General features: G+C 44.1%; 1 protein-coding gene across 2 annotated transcripts in view; it reads left to right on the top strand.

The window, feature by feature from the left end:
- LOC119973701 (TNF receptor-associated factor 5-like) overlaps positions 1 to 23,832 on the top strand; it is an 82,629-nt gene that overhangs the window by 25,169 nt on the left and 33,628 nt on the right. For both annotated transcript variants that reach the window (XM_038812095.1, XM_038812086.1), the window contains exons 2-5: positions 11,479 to 11,731; positions 13,254 to 13,311; positions 14,956 to 15,057; positions 23,073 to 23,234. In XM_038812095.1, the coding sequence (XP_038668023.1) occupies positions 11,502 to 11,731; positions 13,254 to 13,311; positions 14,956 to 15,057; positions 23,073 to 23,234 (552 nt within the window). In that variant the 5' untranslated portion in view covers positions 11,479 to 11,501. The remainder of the gene's footprint in view (positions 1 to 11,478; positions 11,732 to 13,253; positions 13,312 to 14,955; positions 15,058 to 23,072; positions 23,235 to 23,832) is intronic.

Genomic DNA, 23,832 nt, shown 5'->3' with positions numbered 1-23,832 from the left:
TGCCTACAAGAGCAGGTCAGAGGATAGGAATTCTGCAGTGAGTAAGTCACCCCTTGGCTCCCAAAGCCTGGCCACCAATAACAAGGCACATGTCAGGAGTGTGATGGAATACTCTCCAATTATCTGGATGAGTGTGGCCCCAATAGCACACAAGAAGCTTGACATTATCCCGGGACAAAGTAGCCCGCTTGGTTGTCACCCCATTCACCATCTCAAACATTCATTCTCACCACCATTGATGCACTGTTGTACCATAGACAAAATGTACTGCAGCAACTCACCAAACCTCCTTCGGCATCGCCTTACATCACCTTCCAAATTCACAACTTTTACTAACTAGAAGGACAAAGGTAGCAAGCTCATGGGAACACCTCCATCTGAAAATTTCCAGCCCCCTGCCCCCCAAAGCTACACGCCATCCTGACTTGGAAATGTATCGCTGTTCCCTCACTGTTGTTGGGTCTAAATCCTGGAACTCCCTTCCTAACAGCACAGTGGGTGTTCCTACACAACATAGACTGCAGCTGTTGAAGATGGAAGCTCACCACCACCTTCCCAAGGGAAATTAGAGATGGGCAATAAATGTGGCCTAGCCAGTGATACTCCTATCCCACAAAATAATTTGAAAGGTTGTGCCCCTATTGCCATGTTGTCTGATAGCTGGCTAGCAGTGACCTGGAAAGAAACCTCCCTGATCTGTTTGGCCCAGCTACTTAGGGCGGGATCCAATGGTCATATTGCGCCGAAAAAGCAGCTTGCCGTGGCGCAGCATGGCCGATGAAAGCCGGGAGACCCTGCTCCCGGGATCAACCCGGCTTGCGACACCTCGCAAGATTCAATACAACCTCGCGGGATGTTGCAATGTAAATCTTTATTGTCACAAGTAGGCTTACATTAACACTGCAATGAAGCCACTCTGAAAAGCCCCATGTCGCCACATTCCGGTATCGAGGGAGAATTCAAAACTTCCAAATTACCTAACAGCATGGCTTTTGGGACATGTGGGAGGAAACCGGAGGAAACCCACGCAGGCACAGGGAGAACGTGCAGACTCCACATAGTGACCTAAGCCGGGAATCAAACCTGTCAAACCCTTCGCCTCGGTGTCCTCAGGCGAGCACTGTTCAGCACAGGTCCCCACAAACTTGGACCAGATGGAATGGCAGTCTTGGGAATCTCCCAGGGGATTGGAGGCCCCCAACTGCATGCTCTTTTGGCAGGGTAGTGCCCTGGCACTCTGGGCACCCTGGCAGTGCCACCTGGGTGCCAGCCATGGAACCGTGACAATGCCAACTGTCAAGGTGCCACACTGGCATTCTTTGTGTATCTGATCAGGCCGGGGGTGCCTGGCGTGGTTGTTAGTGGAGGGGGGGGGGGGGGGGGGGGGGGGGGGGGGGGAGGTCAGGGATCACGGATCACTTCAGGGGCCTCGGAGACCTGGGCGGCATTTAAACATGGCATCCTGATCTCTCGCTACACGGGGGAGTTCCGGCGAGCGGCGCCCCACTGTACAAAATGGGGCTATGTGCGGCCTCGGCTGTGCATTCCCTGTTCAGGCCCCTTATTCAACATGAGTCACGTTGAATAGCCATGTGTTACTCGGCACTGCGAGAGCCAGGAAGCATGTAGCTAAACACACTCGCTTGTTCCCTTTTGGGAGAATCCTGCCCTTAATCTTTTATTCTGTTGTCAGCCTGATGGGTAAATGTGTTTGTGGTGATGTTAAAAATATTTTTAATTTGTATGCTGACAGATCTGCTGTGTCTTTCCTTCATTTTCTGCTTTTATTTCTTAATAATTGTGCTGCTTTTCTACATTGTTCAGTTGATCTAAAATTAAGTATGGCTAATGGAAGGGCAGCATGGTGGCGTGGTGGTTTGCACTGCTGTCTCATGGCACCGAGGTCCCAGGTTCGATCCCGGCTCTGGGTCACTGTCCATGTGGAGTTTGCACATTCTCCTCGTGTTTGCGTGGGTTTCACCCCCACAACCCAAAGGTGTGCAGGGTAGGTGGATTGGAAAAAATGAATTGGGCTCTCTAAATTAAAAGAAAAGGTATGGCTAATGGAACATAGTATGTTCCGTTACTTACTATGAACCAGAATTCATAGTAGGCAGAGTAGCAACGAGCTGCTGGATTACCCAGGAGATTTAGTGAAGAGCAATAAAAGGACAATTCAAACAATTAATAATGGCATGTGTATTTAATGTGAGATATGCCAAAATGAAGTAGTACGCTAAATGGACTTCCAATGTACTAACATTTATATGCTTAGGAGCATAGTTTAAAAGTAAGGGGTTTCCCGTTTAAAACCGTGATGAGGCTGAATTTCTCCAATCAGAGTTAAATCTGGATTTTTTTGCTCCTGGATCGGGAGAGCAGGGCTTGGGACATTCTCCGCTCTGCAAACTCAACCTGGGGAAAGATGCCTCGGAAAGTCGGATTTTCACTTTGGGGTTCCCTGCAAATCGGGTGACCCCAAGATGTACGGAGGATGTTGAACGCGGAGTCAGTCAGTCTGGATGCACAGGCATTGTGTTGAAGTTTAATTTTTAAAAACATAATACAGCCTTCATACTCCCTCACCCTCCCAAACACTACCCATTACCCACCAATGCCAACCTATGCAATCTCATTTCCCATGCACCTTCTCATAACCCCTCATACTCTCCATGCCAACCTGTATCCCTCTGCCCACCTCCATGTCCCATCACCCCCATTGCAACCTCATACCCCATGCCAGTCTAAGTCCCTACCAAATCCATTGCCCATTATAGCCCTTATACTAACAGTGCTGACTCATGCCAAACCATAACCCCCACCCACCACCCTTTGTCTATACAACTGCCATGGTAACTCAACCAGTGTCCGCCATAGGAGACCTTGGGAGCCAAGCTGACATCAAATAAAATAAAGTTCCAAGTGTCTTTTGCACACTTTATTTAAAAAACACACTTTCATAAAAGACCATTTGCTACCTTTACATTCCTCAACCATATTATCCTTTGTAATAACAAAGATTTCATTTGATTGAATAATTCCTCACCACAAACAAGCATCATGATTCATTGTCCCACTTCAAGGAATCCATAACCACTTGGAGCTGTCAATCATACTCTAAAATGGTAGGCAATGTGAGAATCAGTCATGCAGCATTAATCCAGTAATGGTAGTCCTAAAGTTTATGTCAACAGAGTGAAACAGCAAACAATTCTTTTTTTTAACCCTTCAGTGAGTTAAGGAACACGAAAGTAGAGAACACGCACTAACAGATTCCAAAACAGCTTCCCCCCGCTGTTACCAGACTCCTGAATGGCCCTCGTATGGACTGAACTGATCTCTCCACACATCTTCTCTACTGAATAATACTATACTCTGTATGCTTCACCCGATGTCTGTGTCTATGTATTCACATTGTGTATTTATGTATGTCCTATGTTTTTCATGTATGGAACGATTGTCTGGACCGTGCGCAGAACAATACTTTTCACTGTACCTCCGTACATGTGACAAATCCAAATCCTACAGGAGTTTTAATTTCCTTGACAGCTTGAGAGCTCCCTTTTACAGTTCAGCTTGGCACGTTTGACAATTGTTTTTGACATTTTCAATAAACAGTTCCAATGAGATTATGCATTTGTCATGCACATTTGTGGCTGCTTTTAGTAATCCCAAAGGGTTACATTACCTCTCCAAAATGTTACCCTGGCTATCCAAACAAATCCACAAACTTCAGACCTGTTCTTATCAGGTTCAGAACAAACAATAAACAATACAGCACAGGAACAGGCCCTTCGGCCCTCCAAGCCTGCGCTGATCATGTGTCCTATCTAGACCAACCACCTGTATCCTCTATACCCCATCTGTTCATGTGCCTGTCCAGATGAGTCTTAAAGGTTGCTAACGTATCTGCCTCAGCCACCTCACTTAGCAGTGTATTCCAGGCCACCACCACCCTCTGTGTAAAAACTTCCCCCGCACATCTCCACTGAACCTTTCCCCCCTCACCATGAACGTGTGCCCCCTTGTAATTGTCATTTCCACCCTGGGGAAAAAGCCTCCAACTGTTCACCCTATCTATACCCAAATAATTTTATAAACTTCTAACAGGTCACCCCTCAGCCTCCGTCTCTCTAGGGAGAACAACCCCAGTTTATTATACACTTTCCACAGATGTAGTCCTCAGGGACACTTAGAAGTGTCCATGATCACCACATCGTGAAGGTGTAGCAGACGACCCCGCCAATCGCCATCTCTCCCTCTTTTGGTTCTTAGATTTGAGGGAAAAAAACTAAATACTAAGGCCCTTTCTAAAAAAAATATTACTGCTGCTTTCACAAATAGGCCCCCCCAAAATTTAGTGTGTTCTGGTTACTATAGGTAGTTATTCCATATTAAATCTTTACATGTCAAGTTCCAGACAACTCTCTCCCGACTTGGACCCATTTCCTTGCCCTTGAGAATGCGAAGTGTCGTGTTCAGGGTGGGACCTCAGATTTTGGGCCTCTTCCGTCATTTTAGTCACAGCAGAGAAGATCTCCATCATGGTGGATATCCATGCCTTCATGTATGGAATTCTCCTCCCTAGTGAGCAGTGGAAGCTGGGCCATTCAATATTTGCAAGACTGCGTGAGACAGATTTTTGATTGACAAGGTAATCCAGGGTTACGGGAGGGCAGGCAGAAAAGCCACAACCAGATCAACCACAATCTTATTGAATGACTGAGCAGGTGCAGGGGGCCGAATGGCCTACTCCTGTTCCTCTTTCTTATGTTCTTTTGCTTGAATAATACTTTTAAAAACATTTGTTAAATAAATTTAGAGTACCCCATTCATTTTGTCCAATTACGGGGCAATTTACCGTGTCCAATCCACCTACCCTGCACGTCGTTTGGGTTGTGGGGGTGAAACCCACGCAAACACGGGAGAATTTGCAAATTCCACACGGACAGTGACCTAGAGCTGGGTTGACTAATACTTTTAATGTGTGGCATTTATTTGTCCCTTTAAGTAATAGAAATAGGAAAATACCATGAAGCTTGCTGTATTAACAATAGAAAATTATAAAATGGAAGCGCTGAAAAATATAGAACTGAAAATTATATTTAGCCAGCAGCACGGTAGCATAGTGGATAGCACAATTGCTTCACAGCTCCAGGGTCCCAGGTTCGATTCCCGGCTTGGGTCACTGCCTGTGCAGAGTCTGCACGTTCTCCCCATGTGTGCGTGGGTTTCCTCTGGGTGCTCCGGTTTCCTCCCACAGTCCAAAGATGTGCGGGTTAGGTGGATTGGCCATGCTAAATTGCTCTTGGTGCCCTAAAAGGTTAACTGGTGGTTGCTGGGTTACGGGGATAGGGTAGATATGTGGGCTTTAGTTGGGTGATCTTTGTAAGGGCCGGTGCAGACTCGATGGGCTGAATGGCCTCCTTCTGCACTGTAAATTCTATGATTCTATGACATGAATAACCAGCTAAGGATGACTGTTTCATCACCCTCCCCTATCCTATTATAGTTTCTTACAGTAGTTGTTCCGTATCAAAGATCCTGCTTTGATATTTACAGAAAGATTATGAAGGTTAAAAAGCTCAGCCATTCTATGGTATGCTTCTGCAATTAAATTAAAAGTGGTTTGGCTCCTCCCTGCCTGAAGCAATTGACTTCCTGTTAACCTCTCCGTTATCAGCCTGGAGCAACCGGGGAAACTAGAAAAGGTGCAAGACCAATTAAAACAGACACTTAAGTGCAATGGCCAACTTCTGCCTGACTTAAATCAATGAAACTGTACAGGCTACAGTTAAGGACATGTCTGATCCAAGTGCCTTAGTTCTGTGCTTCTCAAATATATTTGGGTAGACGATCCCTTTTCAAATGGACGTGTCATCATGCAACTCCCATCTAAAATGCAATGTAAAATAATCATAATCAGATGGTGCCACATGTAAGGAGTGTTTTAATAATGCTTTTAAGAAAAGGTTTTTACTTACAGATATGAGCAAGATGGATGTTTCAGCTCAGTGCACAGTCTTTATAGCCTTATAGGAAGTCTTACAACACCAGGTTAAAGTCCAACAGGTTTTTTTCGAATCACTAGCTTTTGGAGCGCAGCTCCTTCATCAGGTGACTCACCCGAGGAAGGAGCTGCGCTCTGAAAGCTAGTGATTCAAAACAAACCTGTTGGACTTTAACCTGGTGTAAGACTTCTTACTGTGCTCACCCCAGTCCAACGCCAGCATCACCACATCATTTATAGCCTTGGTCAGAGAACACCTAAAGCAGGAGTCTGGAGAGAACAAAATGGGGAGGAACACTAGGGGAGCAGGGGAAAAGCAGGAACACTGTGAAAGCAAAGCATGGAGAGGTCAGGAGTCTGAGGAGAGCAGAATGTTTTGTTATGCTCTTGACGTAGCATAAGCTGCTTCCTTGATGTGCACTCTGACAAAGGAAGGTTCAGACTTGGAGATAGCTTTAACACATTTATTAAACTGTTAACAATTCTCCTACTTGGATTCAACTCTCCTGTTAATCCTGCTAAAGCTACTCAGATTGACAAACCAGTCTGCTACAATCCAGGTGGTGGGTGTGATGTATTTCAATCAACCCTGTTTACTCACTGAGTGTCTCCACTGGAAAGAGGAAGATCATGTGTGCTGTGTTCTTTTTATATGGGTTGGTGTAATGCCGTCCTGTGGTAGTGTCACCTCTGTGTGTGTCGTGAATGCCCATTGGTCGTGTCCTATCTTACTGACCTATTGGTTGAATGTCTGTGTGTCATGTCTCTGGTGCTCCCTCTAGTATCTATCTAGACTACGTGTTTTTACATTAACCCTTGTGTATTTACAGTGATGCATATCACCACATCCCCCTTTTTTCGTGTTACATATTTTCTGTACAGTGTTAAAGAAAATTGAACAAAAACAGGTAGATAAGTGATGCTATGTACAAGTTATGATGACTGTGATGACTGTACAATAGTATCCAAGACCAAATAATAGTTGCGATGAATTTGAGGATAAGACAATACAAAATATAAGTTATGAATCCAATAGTTCATGAATTTATATGGTCTGGTATAGAAGCATCAATGGTGATGTTGTCATTCCATTGTGAATGCCATCAGTGTCCTGGTGTGTGGTCATCAGGAGGCGTTCAAGTGTTCAAATCACTTCATTGACTGATTTGGAGTCTTTTTTTTCGATGCTTATGGTAGCAATTCTTGATGGCATCTATCCTGAAAGCCATGTTGCCTGTTGGTAGTGCAGCAAACGTGAATTGGGAAGATGCATCGTCCTGCCATGGTATGTCATTGTACTGAGCTGAGCAGTAACAGTGTCCCGCATTTGCAGAGTTGTAAATGAAATGAAAATGAAAATCGCTTATTGTCAGGAGTAGGCTTCAATGAAGTTACTGTGAAAAGCCCCTAGTCGCCGACTCGCCACATTCCGGCGCCTGTTCGGGGAGGCTGTTACGGGAATCAAACCGTGCTGCTGGCCTGCCTGGGTCTGCTTTCAAAGCCAACGATTTAGGCCAGTGTGCTAAACAGCCCCTGTACCATGTCGTACCAGTCGTAGTCCCATTGTTGTTGTTTGTGTCGTGCTTGTTGTCGACGGTGTTGCCTTTGGTACGCTTCTTGTTATTGTCTTTGATGTTGTTGTGTTGGTTGGTTTTGTTGTTGTGTCTTTTGCGCTCCAGTGTGGATAATACAGTCCTTCACACAGTTACTCATGTCAGCGTCCTTTGGCATCTTCTGTTTCCTTGAGCGTGCCGTCACTGAGTTTGCGGCGCTCCCTGTCTGGAGTCAAGTCCGGCTTACTTGAATCCGCTTTGGCTTGTGGTTGCTCCCCATCTGGAGTCTGGTCTGTTACACCCGAGTCAGTGTTGGTTTGTCGTTGCTCCCCGTCTGGAACCCTTTCTAGTTCACCTGAATCAGCTTTGGTTTCTTGATGCTCCACGTCCAGAGTCAAAACGTTCAGGAATGCATTTGCTTGTGGAGAGGCTCGAGCAAATGAGGTTTGAAGTAACGTGGTGTCACTAGAGTCACCAGTAGTCTCACTGTGATTGTCGAGTGCCTCTGTACACACTAGCTGAGGTTTGTCACGTTGCACATCTTATATGGGAAGTGGGATGCCGTCATCACTTGTCGCACATACAATGGGTAGAGCCTCAGTGTCATCTTGACTTTCACTTGAGCTGGATAGACTGTCAGAGTCTTCTTCTTGTTCACTGGAGTGTGGTAGACTGTCATTGTCTTCTTGCTGTGCACTTGAGCATGGTTGACTGTCATAGTCTTTCTGTTGTTCACTTGAGCGTGGCAGACTTTCATTGTCTGCTGCTGGTTGCTCAGAGGAGGTTGCGAGACCATCATTGCCTTGTTCGTGCAAGGACTGTGCTTTGGAGTCTTGCGTTGCTTGTATCGTGGAGGCTGTCCACGAGTTCGCTGTGGAATCTTTCATCGCTTTCTGCATGGAGGCTGGGACCCTTCGCGGCGCATGGACCACTCTCTGTGTGGTCGGTGACTCTTCGTGGTGCGTGGACCACTCTCCGTGTGGCAGCAGGCCGCTCTGTGGCTTGTACCGCTCTCTGTCTCTTGGCGTCAGGCCGCAGCATAACCCTGCACTCACGAGTCCGGATGTCATATATGCTGGGCTGAAGATTCCCCAGTCCGAAGAACTCGTCGTCAGGGTCGTCAATGTACAACACGTCTAGTTGCGGTTCAGATTTGGTACTGGGGTAGCCACCTCCTAAGGTGAAATCTTCATCTGAGTCGTTGTCTTCCAAGACCATATCATCGCGTTTTGTGTCGGAGCTAAATGCTAGGGCTCGCGATGTCCAAATAATTCAAGGTCTGAGTAATAGTCTTCAAGGACTGTATCATCTCTTTGGGCAGTGCTAACTGCTTGTTGCAGGGTTCTGCAGAGGTTACTTTCAGCTGCTGGTCGAATGTCAGGCATTGTGCTGTCGTTCCAGGTGAAAAAACGGGTTTATGGCTTTAAATTTTTTCCCCCGTGTTTTGGGACATTTCCCCTTTAAGTGGGCATGGTCTGGGGCCTCTGACGTCACGAAGCATGCGACGTAGTGCGTAGGACGCGATTGCGTATGTGCATATCGCTGTTCCTTTACTCGGGGTCTTTTTCGCGCATGCGCAAACGGACCTTCCCGTTCTGTGTGCTTTTCACGCAACTGTGCATGTGCGGCACCTTTTCCAAGATGGCCGCCAATCAAAACTGCAGATTTCTTCAATGGACAACCTACCTTCGCCTCGTGGTGAGTTTTGGCGCCTCTTTTACTGTTTTTTCTTGTCTGCTCCTCGCAGAATTCTTGGAATTTCTCCAGGACTGCCTGGAAGTCGCTCTTATTTTGCCCCTTTTGAGTATTTGAAGGTCTGGAAGGTTTCAGCTGCTTCTGGACCCCCGATGGTAAGTAGAAGCTTTATTTTCTTCTGCATCCGCCATGCCATCTAAGTCGGACGTTACCAGGTAGATCTCGAATCTCTGCCTGAACCAACGCCAGTTTTCACTGAGATTGCCTTGGTACCGGAGCTGCTGTGGAACCGGAATCTTGAACATCATCTTGCCTGGCTGCTGTTACTGGTTGTCATTGTTTGCTGAGTTGTAACTCTATGGATTTAAACAGGTCACTCCTGGGTACCATGTTTTGTTATGCTCTTGACGTAGCATAAGCTGCTTTGTTGATGTGCACTCTGACAAAGGAAGGTTCAGACTTGGAGATAGCTTTAACAATTTATTAAACTGTTAACAATTCTCCTACTTGGATTCGACTCTCCTGTTAATCCTGCTATAGCTACTCAGACTGATGAACCAATCTGCTACAATCCAGGTGGTGGATGTGATGTGTTTCAATCAACCCTGTGTACTCACTGAGTGTCTCCACTGGAAAGAGGAAGATCATGTGTGCTGTGTCCTTACATCTGGGTTGGTGTAATGCCCTCCTGTGGTAGTGTCACCTCTGTGTGTGTGTTGTGAATGCCCATTGGTCGTGTCCTATCTTACTGACCTATTGGTTGAATGTCTGTGTGTCATGTCTCTGGTGCTCCCTCTAGTGTCTATCTAGTCAATGTGTATTTACATGAACCCCTTGTGTATTTACAGTGATGCATATCACTGCACAGAGAAAGCAGGCGCCCAAAGAGAGCAAGAGCACAGACATAGCAGGAGCACGGAGGCAACGGGGCAATGAAAGTGCAGGAGTATGGAGAAAGCAGAAACACAAATTAGGTGTACGAGAGAGCAGGTGCCCGGTGGAGAGCAGAGGATGGAGAACGCTGTTTCTTACTCTTGCCCTGGGTGGTCACCCATTTTGCTCCACCCATAAGGCTGGCGCTGCTTTGCAAAGGCCTGAAAAGTCTCTGCGGGTCTCGGTTTGAAAACTATTGCCTTAGTTAATCACTGAATAAATTTACTGAGCTTTTAGAGGGATTCTGGCTAACATGTTACTCATGTCATTCAGCCCTTTCTGAAGATTCATCCCCATGATCTGTAAATAGTAAATCTGAAATTGGAAGAACAAAAGTTCTCATTGTACAAATATGAAAGTAGATTTAGAGGCTTCTCGATGTGCCATATTATGTGAGCTAGGGCTTTTATCTTTGGAACGGAGGAGGATGAGAGGCGACTTAATAGAGATTTATAAGATGGTGAGGGGGATAGATAGAGTGGGCGTTCAATGACTATTTCCTCGGGTGGATGTAGCTGTTACAAGGGGGCATAACTATAAGATTCAAGGTGGGAGAGATAGGAGGGCTGTCCCAGGTAGGTTCCCTACTCGGAGAGTGGTTAGGGTGTGGAATGGACTGCCTGCTGTGATAGTGGTGTCGGACACTTTAGGAACTTTCAAGCGGTTATTGGATAGGCACATGGAGCACACCAGAATGACAATGAGTGGGATAGCTTGATCTTGGTTTTGGACATTGCTCGGCACAACATCGAGGGCTGAAGTGCCTGTTCTGTGCTGTACTGTTCTATGTTCTATTATTCACTCCCAGGAGATCTTGTGATGCAGTGTGTAGTGCCCTTGCTGAGACAGAAGCTCTGGGTTTGAGTTCCTGAGACTTGATAGCCAAGGAAGCTGTATTCATAACGTGCCCAATAGGTTTGAGCGTTAACCTGCAAAATGCTTCCAAAGACATCAACAACTGGGAGTAAGAGCGGGAGAGATCCTGTTCAGCCACGCATGATGCGGAATGGCACCTCTCAATCTATAAACCCCTGGCGACAGACTAGTGACCTATTTCAGGGAAATAATGCGCTGTGGGAGCAAGTGAAAGTCTGCTTTGTGCACCACTCGATGTAGGAAGAAGAACAACAATTCTCTCCCATAATGAATCCTCTTAATTTATGAGAATGAAACAGCATTCCACATGTTCTCATCAAAAACCATTTAATTACATCATTCAGCAGTTGGTGAATCAAATACAGATTGTGTTTAATTTCAACCACTAATTGTTTTTTGAACAATCTTTAGGTTTGGCGAGCAATATAACTCTAATGGCCTCCGAAGAAAGCTGCGTTGTCATATCAAGTATGTTTATTCGCCAAGATAGTTCCAGCACATCACTCTCTCTGGGGTTTGACCCATATCAGCCTGGAATAAACCTTCAGTTTGTTGAACCATTAGAAGATAGGTACAAATGTGTCACTTGTTCATTCGTCCTTTGCAATCCTTATCAGACTGGATGTGGACATCGATTTTGTGAAAATTGCATTGCAGAATTAATGTAAGTAGTAACTTTATTCACATTCAAAGTTGATCAGCTGTAAATTGTACATTAGATTGCACAATTAACTCGATTTGTTGTTAGTTTCTTGTACATACACATTTTAGTAAAAATCTGTAACCATCTGTTAAACGGAACTGTCCCTCACATAGTTGGTTTGGAATCAGGTTGGCACCCGCACTGCATTGCAGTTGGAGGGAAAGGGGTGCTGCTCTTGCCCTTTCTTTCCTTTTTGCAATACATGAGTGTCTATTTTATGACTTTTCCTCCTCCAACATGAGCTGGGAGTAAGAAACTGACTCAAACATAATCCTTTGTGCGCTCCCGGACTGTGACATATCGGTATGTTGAAATCAAGCTGTCATAATTACGTTACTGTACTCGGAATAGCAGGCCCATCCAGGAGCAGTTATTTTTGACATTTTTTAATGTACAGAAACACAATAGAAATGGCTTGTTATGCTCAGGCGAGTAAGTGTAGAATGGTAGCCCTCTTCTGTCTGACCGCAACAGTTTTTTTTTGTTTTGAAAGTAAATTTACTCAGGGCGGCACGGTGGCGGAGTGGTTAGCACTGCTGCCTCACGGCTCCGAGGACCCGGGTTCAATCCTGGCCCCGGGTCACTGTCTATGTGGCGTTTGCACATTCTCCCCGTGTCTGTGGGGGTCTCACTCCCACATTCCAAAGATGTGCAGGTTTCCCCTTGACAGCTTCCCATTGTGCTAAAGCTGTTGTAAACCTCGTCGACGTGACGTCACCGAGGGCCGGGGTGGTGGTGCGCAGATTTCCCTACTGGGGTAAAGATATGGTGGGGAAGCCCTTTTAAATACATGTAAATTTTTTAAAATTTAGTTTACCACCCTTTCTGGGCAGAAACCTTGTTGCGTCACCAGCCAGGGGCAGGGAAAATGTCAGAGCAAGGCCTCAACGCTGAGATTCACATTCTCGTGATCCCATGGGATTTTAGTCTGGCGTCATCATTTTTGCCTGCGGCAAATGCCAGCTGAAACCCCCACCCCCATGTTTAAAAGTTCATTTCAGGTTTCCAGCTAGCAGTTTAAAATTCATTAATTTGACATAATGCACATCTTCATGACAGGTTGTATTAAGTTATATTTAAGTCCAAAGATGTGCTGGTTAGATGGATTGACCACGCTAAATTGCCCTTAGTGTCCAAAGAGGTCAGGTGCAGTCACTGGGTTACATGGATAGGGTGGAGGTGTGGGCTTAAGTGGGTGCTCTTTCCAAGGGCCGGTGCAGACTCGAAGGGCCAAATGGCCTCTTTCTGTACTGTAAATTCTATGATTCTATGATATTTGATTCATACTTCTAGTAAATAGTGGTGACTTTATTTGTGGATCGCATTACATGAGTGAATCCTGTTTTGTGAGAGTATGCAGTCGAATCATGAATGATATGAACATTTGCAAGGATGATCTTTCAGTGTTATGAACAACTGAAACAATTGTTTGCTTTAATTATTTTATCTAATTCTTTTCTTCTGTTTTCAAAATGCTTCCTAGAGAGACTAAGCCAATTGCTATTTGTCCCATTGATCATGAAAGGATCGTTGCAAATTGGGTAAGATTAAGTTATGTGTTACATATTTTAAGCTAAAATGTTAAACAGTAAGAACAGTGGAATTTTAATGAAAAATAGTACGGGTATAGTTTCTCCATAATGATCTTCTAAAGAATTCACATTTTCAAAAATTCTACAATTCAAAGCAGAAATTGATGAGCAAATTGTTGATTGTGAAGAGAAACAAAATGGAAAAAAAAATCCTTTTATTGTTATGAGAGACTCACTCCATTGCATTGTAATGAATATCTGAGCCTTTTCTGAAAATGTTTAAAATCAAAGAATCCCTACAGTGCAGAAGGAGACCATTCAGCCCATCAGATCTGCACCGCCCCTTGGAAAGAGCACCCGACGTAGGCCCAACCTCCACCCTATCCCCATAACCCCCTAACCTTTTGGACACTAAAGGGCAATTTAGCATGGCCAGTCCTAAAAGCTAAATGAGGAAGGGAAAACAATGTGGAAGAACAGTTAATAATTGTTTTACTATTGCCTCTGAACAATTTATGAAAGGAGAAGGCTTAAATCTATTGGGGCTTGGCCTGACTGTCCTTTGGGTACCTGTGCTGCAGACTATCACCATTGCTTTACAATTGTAAACTTTTAATGCAATGAACATTTTGCAGTGTAAGTGAGCTTTACAATGAGTGCCTTTTAACAGGAGGATTGTCACAATATTCAATACTTTCCTCAAATATTTTCCATCCTTTTCTAGAACAAAAAGACAAACATTTACGTACCATCTTAACATACCTGTCAGAAATATCTCAGAACACTTTGCACACAATGAATTAATATTGATAGTGAGGTAACTGTTACACTCCTTAATAAAGGAGTAGCTTATGCTGGGGTGCAGTTTCACAATAGCCACCCGGTCCTGGAGTAAAGTATCCATTCTAATGTTGACATCAGACTCAGACTTTCTTCTCCCCTGCGACTGATTGGTGCCCACTCGCAGATGGTTGCATTCAGTCAGATCAAATTAAGGGTGGCACGGCAGCACAGTGGTTAGTACTGCTGCCTCACATTGCCAGAGACCCAGTTTCAATTCCAGCTTTGGGTGACTGTGTGCGGAGTTTTCGCTTTCTCCCTGTGTCTGCGTGGGTTTCCTCTGGGTGCTCCCCTCAGCTTTCCTCCCACAGTCCAAAGATGTGCAAGTTAGGTGGATAGGCCATAGATGTGTAGGTTGGTGGGGTTACAAGGCTAGGACGGGTGAAGACACAATGGGCTGAATGGCCTCCTTTTGTAGAGTAGAGATTCTATGAAAATAAGGGAAACACGGCCCCTGCTCCACACACCCAAGACTAAAATCTGTATCAGAATTACATTACATTGCTTTGAAAGTCGGAAATGCAACTTGCGGAGAGGTGAACAGAATAAGTAAAGTCATGAATAACAGAAAACTGACAATAAAACAGAAAATTCTGAAAATACTCAGCTGGCCAGTTAACAATGGACCAGAAAGGCAAGTCACTGTTCTGGGTGGGATCCTTCATTTGAATTCAGGGTGAATTCGCCCTACTCGTTCAGAATGCAAACTCAGATACTGTTGTTCCTTTTTCTATGTGGTAGAGTCTATTTGAGGAAAGTTAAGCATTTTGACTTTAACAAAATAACGTTTAATAAATGCATCTTTTTTGAAAGATATTTCGAGATAATTGCTGCAAGAGGGAAGTGTGGAATTTGATGGTGTACTGTAAAAATGCACCAGACTGTAACAAAAAAGAATCATTTGGACGTTTAGGGGTAAGTACTGTAGAAGCACTTGCACAATTTTTAATAACCTGCTGTAGCTTTCCCTTTTTTATTTCACATGTATGGACATATTAGTATTGTTCTACCATTTGTTTCAATAGGACTTCATGTTAAAACAGCATAATTATACCCACTTTTCTTATGCAAATATTTATTCAAATATGTGAACATTAACCTCTTTCTGTGTTTCTACTGCATTTTTGCTGTCTCTCATTACTTAGGAAAGCATTTTACAATAATGTGTTATCCTCGACAGCTAACTGATATTACTGACTGGTACTGGAATCTTCCAAGATCCATTCTTTGTATTATTGTAATGAAGCAGAATCATTATGCTATCTGCGATGATATGCCTGTAAGAAATATTGCAGATGGCTGGTGGTGCGACCTCCAACCAGCAGGTGGCGGTACAGATTCACCATGAAGTCTCCAGACAAGAGTCATGTGACAAGGCACTTAGATATAAGTGCGGGCACATCCGATGTTCAACAGATGGTCATAAGACACACAGGTGGACAGTCGTGGCTAGGTGTAGTTCCAGGGGAGTACAAAGAATCTCCATGATAACTTACTCTGTAACAGATCGCTGTCTTACCACGTGTGATTCAATAAAGATCCTGATTTGGACAAGTCACAAGTTGTTTGGTAGATTCCCTGCTAGACATCAAACACCAAACCCAACATGGTACCAGAGTGCTGAAGATTTTAAGATAACGACAGCAGTGACAAGTTAAAATTCGGTGGAAGAACCGACCTAGTGAACTGCAGCCTTTGACGACTCCGCAATAGAAGGATGGAACTAGAGATGGACGGTATAAAGGGACCCTACCGGGTCCACTTCATCGGTAACATAGAAAAAAGTTGGCATGCTTTTAAGCATCAATTCCGATTCTACCTTTTAGCCCTAGGCCTGCAGGCACAGCCTGACAACAGGCTTATTGCGTTGCTGCTGGTGGCAGCAGGTCCTCAAGCAGCAGAACTATATAATACCTTTGCCTGTGGCAGTGAAGAGCAGAACAAGAGCTACGATGATGTGTTAAAGCACTTCTATCGGTATTGTTCTATGAAAAATAATGAAGCCTGTGATCGTGACATAGTTAGTACATGTGCCTAGAAAGAAGGGCTTCAATCAGAAAGCCATATTCAGATATGTCGTACGAGTGAGGTGGCTGCACAGCAAAACAGCGCATTCACCTCGAGACATTTTGGCGCCAACTCAGAGGAAGACACCAGCACCATTAGTGCTGTGACTCACGTCGTTAAGAAACGTGGTCTCCATGTGGGTGGCAGTTTTAAGCCGGTGACAGGAGCCGCCACCTTATGCCAAAAGTGTGAAACTTGACATGGCCCACGGCAATGTCTGGCCTTTGGAAAAGTATGTTCCAGGTGCGTCCATGTTGGGCGTTTTGCAAAACAGTGTTTTGCATGTCCTTCAATGGACCATATAAGATCAGTGAATGTAGTTGATGAGATAAATACTGCCGAACAGTTCTTCATCGATCTCATTGCAACCAAGGACCAGAAGAGTTCTAACAAAAAAGGTGAAGACACAATTTCACAAAAGACCAAAGCTAGTAAGAACTCTCTGGAAATCATTAAAACCAGATGGAAATTGATGGTGCTCCTAACTAACTCATTATTACGATGCGACTTTGACATTAAACGGGGTACAACCTCCTCAGTCGGTCTGCTTTGCACAAGCTGAACGCGCAGCTGAAAGTCGCTGATAGGCCGGGACTGCCGGTGTACGATGGAACAAAAAAAGTGGAGACTTTCGGTGAGTGTGAATTAGCTCCCCGTGGACAACATGTCGTACATGTTACAGTTTCATATTGTGGACATGAAAATTGAGTCCGTCATGGGAAAGTCATGTGAATCCCTGAACATCCTTGAGCGAATGCATGTCCTAGAATTAGAAGGTATCATGGAGGATTCAGAAGAAATCCAGACGGAGGCTAACAAATCAGACAAAGAAGCGAAAGAGCCAGCAAGCATTCTGCAATTCTGGTTAACAGTCTTCAAGAATGTGCATGTGCTCAGTGGTATGCTACAGGGATATGACAAGCCCATGTTATAGCATCTGCAAGATGTGAAAGTTAAATGGACAGAGCATAAGAAGCCGTGAAGCTTCACTTTGGTGTTTTAGGTTCGAGCCCGTTGAGTATTTCACAAATGAGGTTATCACGCAAATATATCAATTGGATTCTCTGCCGCTTGAATCATTCTTTGATGAATCAGAAATCATGGGGTGCACAGGCTGTAAGATCAACTAGAGGGAGGGCAAAAATGTAATGTTGAAAACAATTAAAACCAAACTGAAGCACAAAGGTTGAAGCACTTGCAGACCAGTTTCAAAAACTGTACCAAATGAATCGTTCTTTCATTTCTTCAGTCCTCCTGAAATGTTAAGCAAAAATTCGGCATCCAAAATCAATGCTGACTTTGAACTTGGCAGACTCCTGCGTGAACACATAATTCCATGTGTAATGCTATATTTTACAGGTGAAATCATTGCAGACGATGCTGAATCTGATGATGAGTACTATGAATATATGCTTGAAGACTTCGAAAAGGATGCAGAAAGTAATGAAATGAAATGAAATGAAAATCGCTTATTGTCACGAGTAGGCTTCAATGAAGTTACTGTGAAAAGCCCCTAGTCGCCACATTCCGGCGCCTGTCCGGGGAGGCTGGTACGGGAATCGAACCGTGCTGCTGGCCTGCTTTAAAAGCCAGCGATTTAGCTCAGTGAGCTAAACCAGCCCCTGACATGGAAAGTGAGACAGATGAAGACCAGTATGAACTGCTCATAGATCTTTTTCGCAGGAGCAAGGACGGGCTTAATGAGAAGACCCAAGAAGCACTACTCTGGTGGTTTGGAAGGAATGTCGAGGTGGTCACGGGGGACGCCCTGACCGTGCTGGACACTGAGAAGAGCGGGAGCTCTGAGATGGCGCATACCAAAATAAAAATTGAGATTGAATTTGCTGATACCACGGAGGACCAGCCACTGAACAAATTAGAAACAGACAACATCATCCCAATCTTAGACACGCTTGTTCCAGGAATACTCATCTCGGGCTTCTGCAATGATTCCGGTAGTCGACTCCCTGATCATCGAGGATACTGAGGATGAATGTGAAGACATTGATGATGCATACAATGACAGCAACACAGATGTTGAACAGATTGATGGCTCTGAGAATGAAATAGCAGAGGACCTCATGACTACCTCGCTATGCAGCTCAACAGATCAATCATATATTATCAGACAAGACCATGATGACCGAACGCCTGGATCATCCCGACCAGAGATTGTCAGCATTGTTATTTTGAGTGAAAAGGAGCCACTGAGCGGTGCTCCAGCGAGCGAAGAAGGGGCGGCACCTGTTAATAATAATCTTTTTATTGTCACAGTAGACTTACATTAACACTGAAATGAAGTTACCGTGAAAGCCCCTAGTCACCACATTCTGGCGCCTGTTCGGGTACACAGAGGGAGAATTCAGAATTCTCAGCTGGTACGGGAATTGAACCGTGCTGCTGGCCTTGTTCTGCGTTACAAATCAGCTGTCAGCTGTCCCACTGAGCTAAACCAGCCCTACTGGTTGCCATAGATTTAACCCCCACCCAGGCACCAGCAAGCGAGGTGCTCCAACATTCCGTTGAGGCCGCAGAAGTGGGCGTGGTCACACAACCCAGTGATGATGCGTCTTCATCTCGGAATCCACCTGAAACTCCGTAGACCCCCTAACACAGGGTGCAGACCAGCACAGAACCAGAGGCTGTCAAGCCTCAACATAAACATAAAAGAATTCACAAACCAACTGTCAAAACAATAAGGAGGAGGAGGAGAAGACTGGGAGAGCTAACTCATCCCACTGACAAAAGCAAAAAAGAAGAAGGTGAGGGCAGACTGATAAATCAGAGGCACAAGAAACAGCAAACACACGGAGAAGCAGCAAACCGTGTCATGGCAAGAAGCGAAAGAAAGAGGCTGGTGACATGCACGTGGCAATCACGGACACAGGCCTTCCAAAGTCACAGAGTAAAGAGGAGACGGAGTAAGAAGCCGGCATGTAAACCAATCTTTAAAATGGCTGGCAATAGCCCCAGTGATCACGGGTGATCTCATGAGGGAAGTACAATGATCTGTGTGAAAGAGATGGAAAATACCAGGCAAATCATGTTTATGGACACTCTGGTTAAACTTATTCACATTGATTAAACATGTCACAAATGTATAAAGTAATAATGATTGTAAGCAAACATTAATGTTTTCTGAGGAAGAAGGATGTGATGATATGCCTGTAAGCAATATTGTAGATGGCTGGTGGTGCGACCTCCAACCTACAGGTGGTGGTACAGACTCACCATGCGGTCTCCAGACAGGAATCATGTGACAAGGAACTCAGATTATAAGTGCGGGCACATCCGATGTTCAACAGATGGTCATAAGACGTACAAGTGGACAGTCGTGCCTAGGTTTAGTTCCAGGGGAGTACAAAGAAACTTCATGATAACTTGCTCTGTAACATATCGCAATCTTACCATGTATGATTCAATAAAGATCCTGGTTTGGACAAGTCACAAGTTGTTTGGTAGATTCCTTGCTAGACATCAAACACCAAACACACCATCCTCCTCCACCACTCTACTGTAGCTTTATAATTGTATCATTGAGGGGCAGCAGGATGGCGTGGTGGTGAGCACTGAGGATCCAGGTTTAAACCCAGCCATGGGTCACTGTCCATGTGGAGTTTGCACATTCTCCCCTTTTCTGCATGGGCCTCACCTCCACAACCCAAAGATGTGCAGGTTTGGTGGAATGGCCATGCTAAATTGCCCCTTAATTAGGAATTTTAGTTATAAAAAAAACTAATTGTGTCGATGAGGTTTGTGTGTTCTACTCTGCAGCAAATCCAAATTCCAAATCCATTAAACTTTGTCCCTGCATGGTCAAAGTTATCATCAGCTGCCCAGGCCTATAGACCATCCATGATCACATGAAATGTCAAAAATATAGTTCAGGGTCTATTAGTGTTAACCGTTATCAGATAAAGCAAAAGTATTTGGAAGCAATGATCTCATTTTGTTGTTTCCATTTCCACCAGAGGCGATGTAATTGCTACTAATGTGACTTAGAAAAATTACAAACAGCAGTATTTTCTGCCTGTTAAGGACCCCACTGATGTTACCTGTGAGAGTGTCTCAAAACCCCAAATGATAATTTGAAACATTGGTTCTTAGTGGTGTGTTTTTGTTTGGAATTGATGTGAGGAATAATATACAACCCATGAGGAACCAGTCCAGTCGTACTGTAGACAATTAATAAAGATTTTTTATTAACATAAAAGAAACGTTAAATAATAATCATTATTAGTGTCACAAGTAGGCTTACATTAACACTGCAATGAAGTTACTGTGCAAATCCCCTAGTCGCCACATTCCCTGTTCAGGTACACAGAGGAAAAATTTAGCATGTCCAAATTGTCTAACAGCTATTTTTTCGGGACTAATAGGAGGAAACCGGAGCACCCGGAGGAAACCCACTCAGACACTGGGTGAACGTGCAGACTCTGCATAGACAGTGACCCAAGCTGGGAATCGAACCTGGGACCCTGGAGCTGTGAAGCAACAGTGCTAGCCACTGTGCTACCGTGCCACCCAATAAGCACACAACAAAAGACTAATTAAGTATATTGATAACTAAACACACTGCTTTATATTAAGTTACCTCTTGTTCCCAAGACATACCCACATTCCCTGAACCCACTCCCTTTTCCAAAGTAACATCCAATTTTAGTAACTCTATCGGTCAAATCCAGCTAATAGTTAACTCCAATACCACTTAGGTGACCAAGTATGGAATAACGTCTATTCCTGGTTCTGCGAAGGCTCAAAACTGTGTCTTTTAGAGGAGATGATCTGCAATTTGCCCTGGCTCTAAATGTTAGATGGAACAGGCCACCGGGTCTCAGATCTTTGATATAACTGCCCTGTCTGACTGTTGGATGGAGAACTAGCCTCCTGCCCATTGAGGGTGTCAGCAGTTATACTCTTTAGTCTCTTTGATATCCTACCCTGTGGATTCAACTGGCTGCATCTCTCAAATTCTTTGCCTTTAAAAAAAAGTTATCATTTGTACAGCTACATTGATGTCTGGTAAACAATGTTTCTGATATGGCCATTTGCACCTCAATATCTCTAGATCAGTGTTCTTCAAACTTTTTTTACCAACCAGCTGACCTTCGCGACCCACACCGGCCGACCTGCGCGACCCACCATTTTCTCTTACCTTGTTTGCTGCTGACAAAATTGGATGAAATGATTTTGGGTCCCTTTGGCCCTCGTACACACTCCTCCAATGGAACCTGTTGGATGAAGGTGAAACCTTCCTGTGTCGGAAAGTATGGAGTCTCCATCTGTCCAAAGTTCTGAATTTTTGTTCCTGTAAAATGTTATCAAAGAAACCCCCCCGAACTTGTAAAAAAAAAAAATAAAATGAGTAAAATAAATGGAAAAAATGAATAAAACCCCCCCGAACTTGTAAAAGAAAATAAAATGAATAAAATAAATGAAAAAAAATGAATAAACCGCCCCTCTGGAACTTGTAAAAAAAATGAATGAAATAAATGAAAAAAATTAAAATTAAATGAATAAAAACCACTACAGAACTTGTAAAACAAAAAGCTGCAACCGTTTAAAAAAAATAGAGGCCGCACTGCGCCTGCGTGCCCGATTATCGTGCCGCATGAGCAGTGTGGCCGAATATATTTGTTAACGTGTTTGCGGAATGCGCATGCACGCCTGATCATCGTGCGCGCATGCGCAATGCGGCCAAATTTTTTTTAAAATATGTTCGCGGGCGCTTGCAGCCGGCGTTATGAAAAGCCAGCTGCTGCGCGGGGATTTGCGCGATCAGGAGCACCGCGGACAACGGCTCTGCGACCCTCCCGATAACCGCCCGCGACCCACCCACTTCAAAGTCACACCCCCGACTTTGAAGAACACTGCTCTAGATACCTGCCAATCTTGTTACTGGCCAAATTGCATCTCATTATTTCTCTAGACGTCTGCTAATCCTCTTACTTGTATGTTATTTTGTTTTCATCCCATGTTTAATGCTAATCTTGTTGATTTCCTAGATTCCTAACTCTGCCGAAACATTTTCTACCAGCAGCCCTGTCAGATTTTCCCCATCAATATTAAATGAATTGCAGAAGGATGCTGATTAGCAACACTAAATTCTTGTATTTGAGGGTGTCTTGCTCCACACCCATGACCTTGCAGAGTTGTGAATGGGCAGCGTAACATTTGTTTTGGCATTGCCTATTGTCGGAACAGAACACACAATGGGGAGCATCCAAATATCCAGTTGATTTTACTCACAACTCAGTCTTTATTCTTGAAATAAATCACAGGGTTTGTCACTTTGTTATTGTATCTGGAAATGTTCAAGATGAAAAAGGCAGAACGAAGGAATGCTCTGAGTTATCACAATGCCTGTCCATTTCGGATACCTAAGTCTTGGTATAGTTTACTGTGTTATGTGATATGATTTGGACATTATCAAACTTCTTTTGGGGAACAAGCCTACACCAATAAATTGACTATAATCTGGCTGAATTAACATATTTGTGGGTCAGATTTTGTATTGCAAGCTCCTGGACCAGGGTTTCATCTATTGGGATGACACATCAGAAAATTGTGCAAAAGAAGCCAATTATCTTAGAATTTGTGTTCACATTTAGGCCATAAGAAAATGGAAGAATTCACCCTGGTGTAATAGGCAGTACTAATCTAAAGTAGGGGCTGAGACAAATTGTTGAAGCAGAACAGCTTAATATAGCTCAGGCTCTTCGTATCTTGGACGTGTTTGTTACTGACATTGATGTTGAGAGTGAATAGGATACCGTTCACTTGTGCTGACATCTCTGGTGCTAACTGAATATAAAATGTTTCCCAAATAAAAATCTGTGTGTTTTTTTTCTCTATTATTTTAGGATCATCTTAAAAAATGCCAGTTTGAAACGATACCATGCATAAATGGTTGTGATGATGTCTTGCGAAGAAAAGATTTAACTGGTCATTTGCAAACAGTGTGTGAATATAGAGAAGAAGCCTGCCAACATTGCAAAGTGAAAATGATCTTTAGAAACATTAAGGTAATGCCATACTCGAAGGGAAGTCAGTTATTTTGTTGGTCAGTCCATGAGTGCTTCATAGGGCTGGATTTCACAAGGTGCTGTGGTTCCCGGGTGCCCGGCGAAAGAGTTGGGTGTGAGACCATCCACCTGGTTTCCCCTCAGCAATTCAACAATGGGGGCAGCATTAATTCCTTTAAGGGGTTGGTGTTTGGGGGGGGGGGGGGTGGGGGAGTGGATATCTCGCAGGTAATTGTTTGTAATAAAACAAGCTGCCTGGTGTTGAATTCCTACAAGGAGGGCAATGTTTTCAGGAGTTTATGGGGGCCCCAGCAGCTATGCCGTACTCTAAATGTGGTCAGACTAGTTTCTGCTACAGCATTTCCCTTGCTGCAGTTGGAGAGTGACGGAAGTTCCTTCCACAAACGCCAACATTTCGGATGCCTTGGAGGCTGCTTGTTGATTTTGTACATTCCACTGTACATTATTTTGAAGTCCTAACTAATGACAATCTTCAGAAAGATTGCCAAGAGGGGAATCCTGCATTGTGTAGTTAGACACTGATGGACGTCAGGTATGGCTGATTCACTTAATGATCATCTTTATTAGTTTCACAAGT

This window comes from Scyliorhinus canicula, chromosome 1, assembly GCF_902713615.1.
Source record: "Scyliorhinus canicula chromosome 1, sScyCan1.1, whole genome shotgun sequence".
Taxonomy (NCBI): Eukaryota; Metazoa; Chordata; class Chondrichthyes; order Carcharhiniformes; family Scyliorhinidae; genus Scyliorhinus; species Scyliorhinus canicula.
This window is presented reverse-complemented; position numbering and strand designations above follow the sequence as displayed.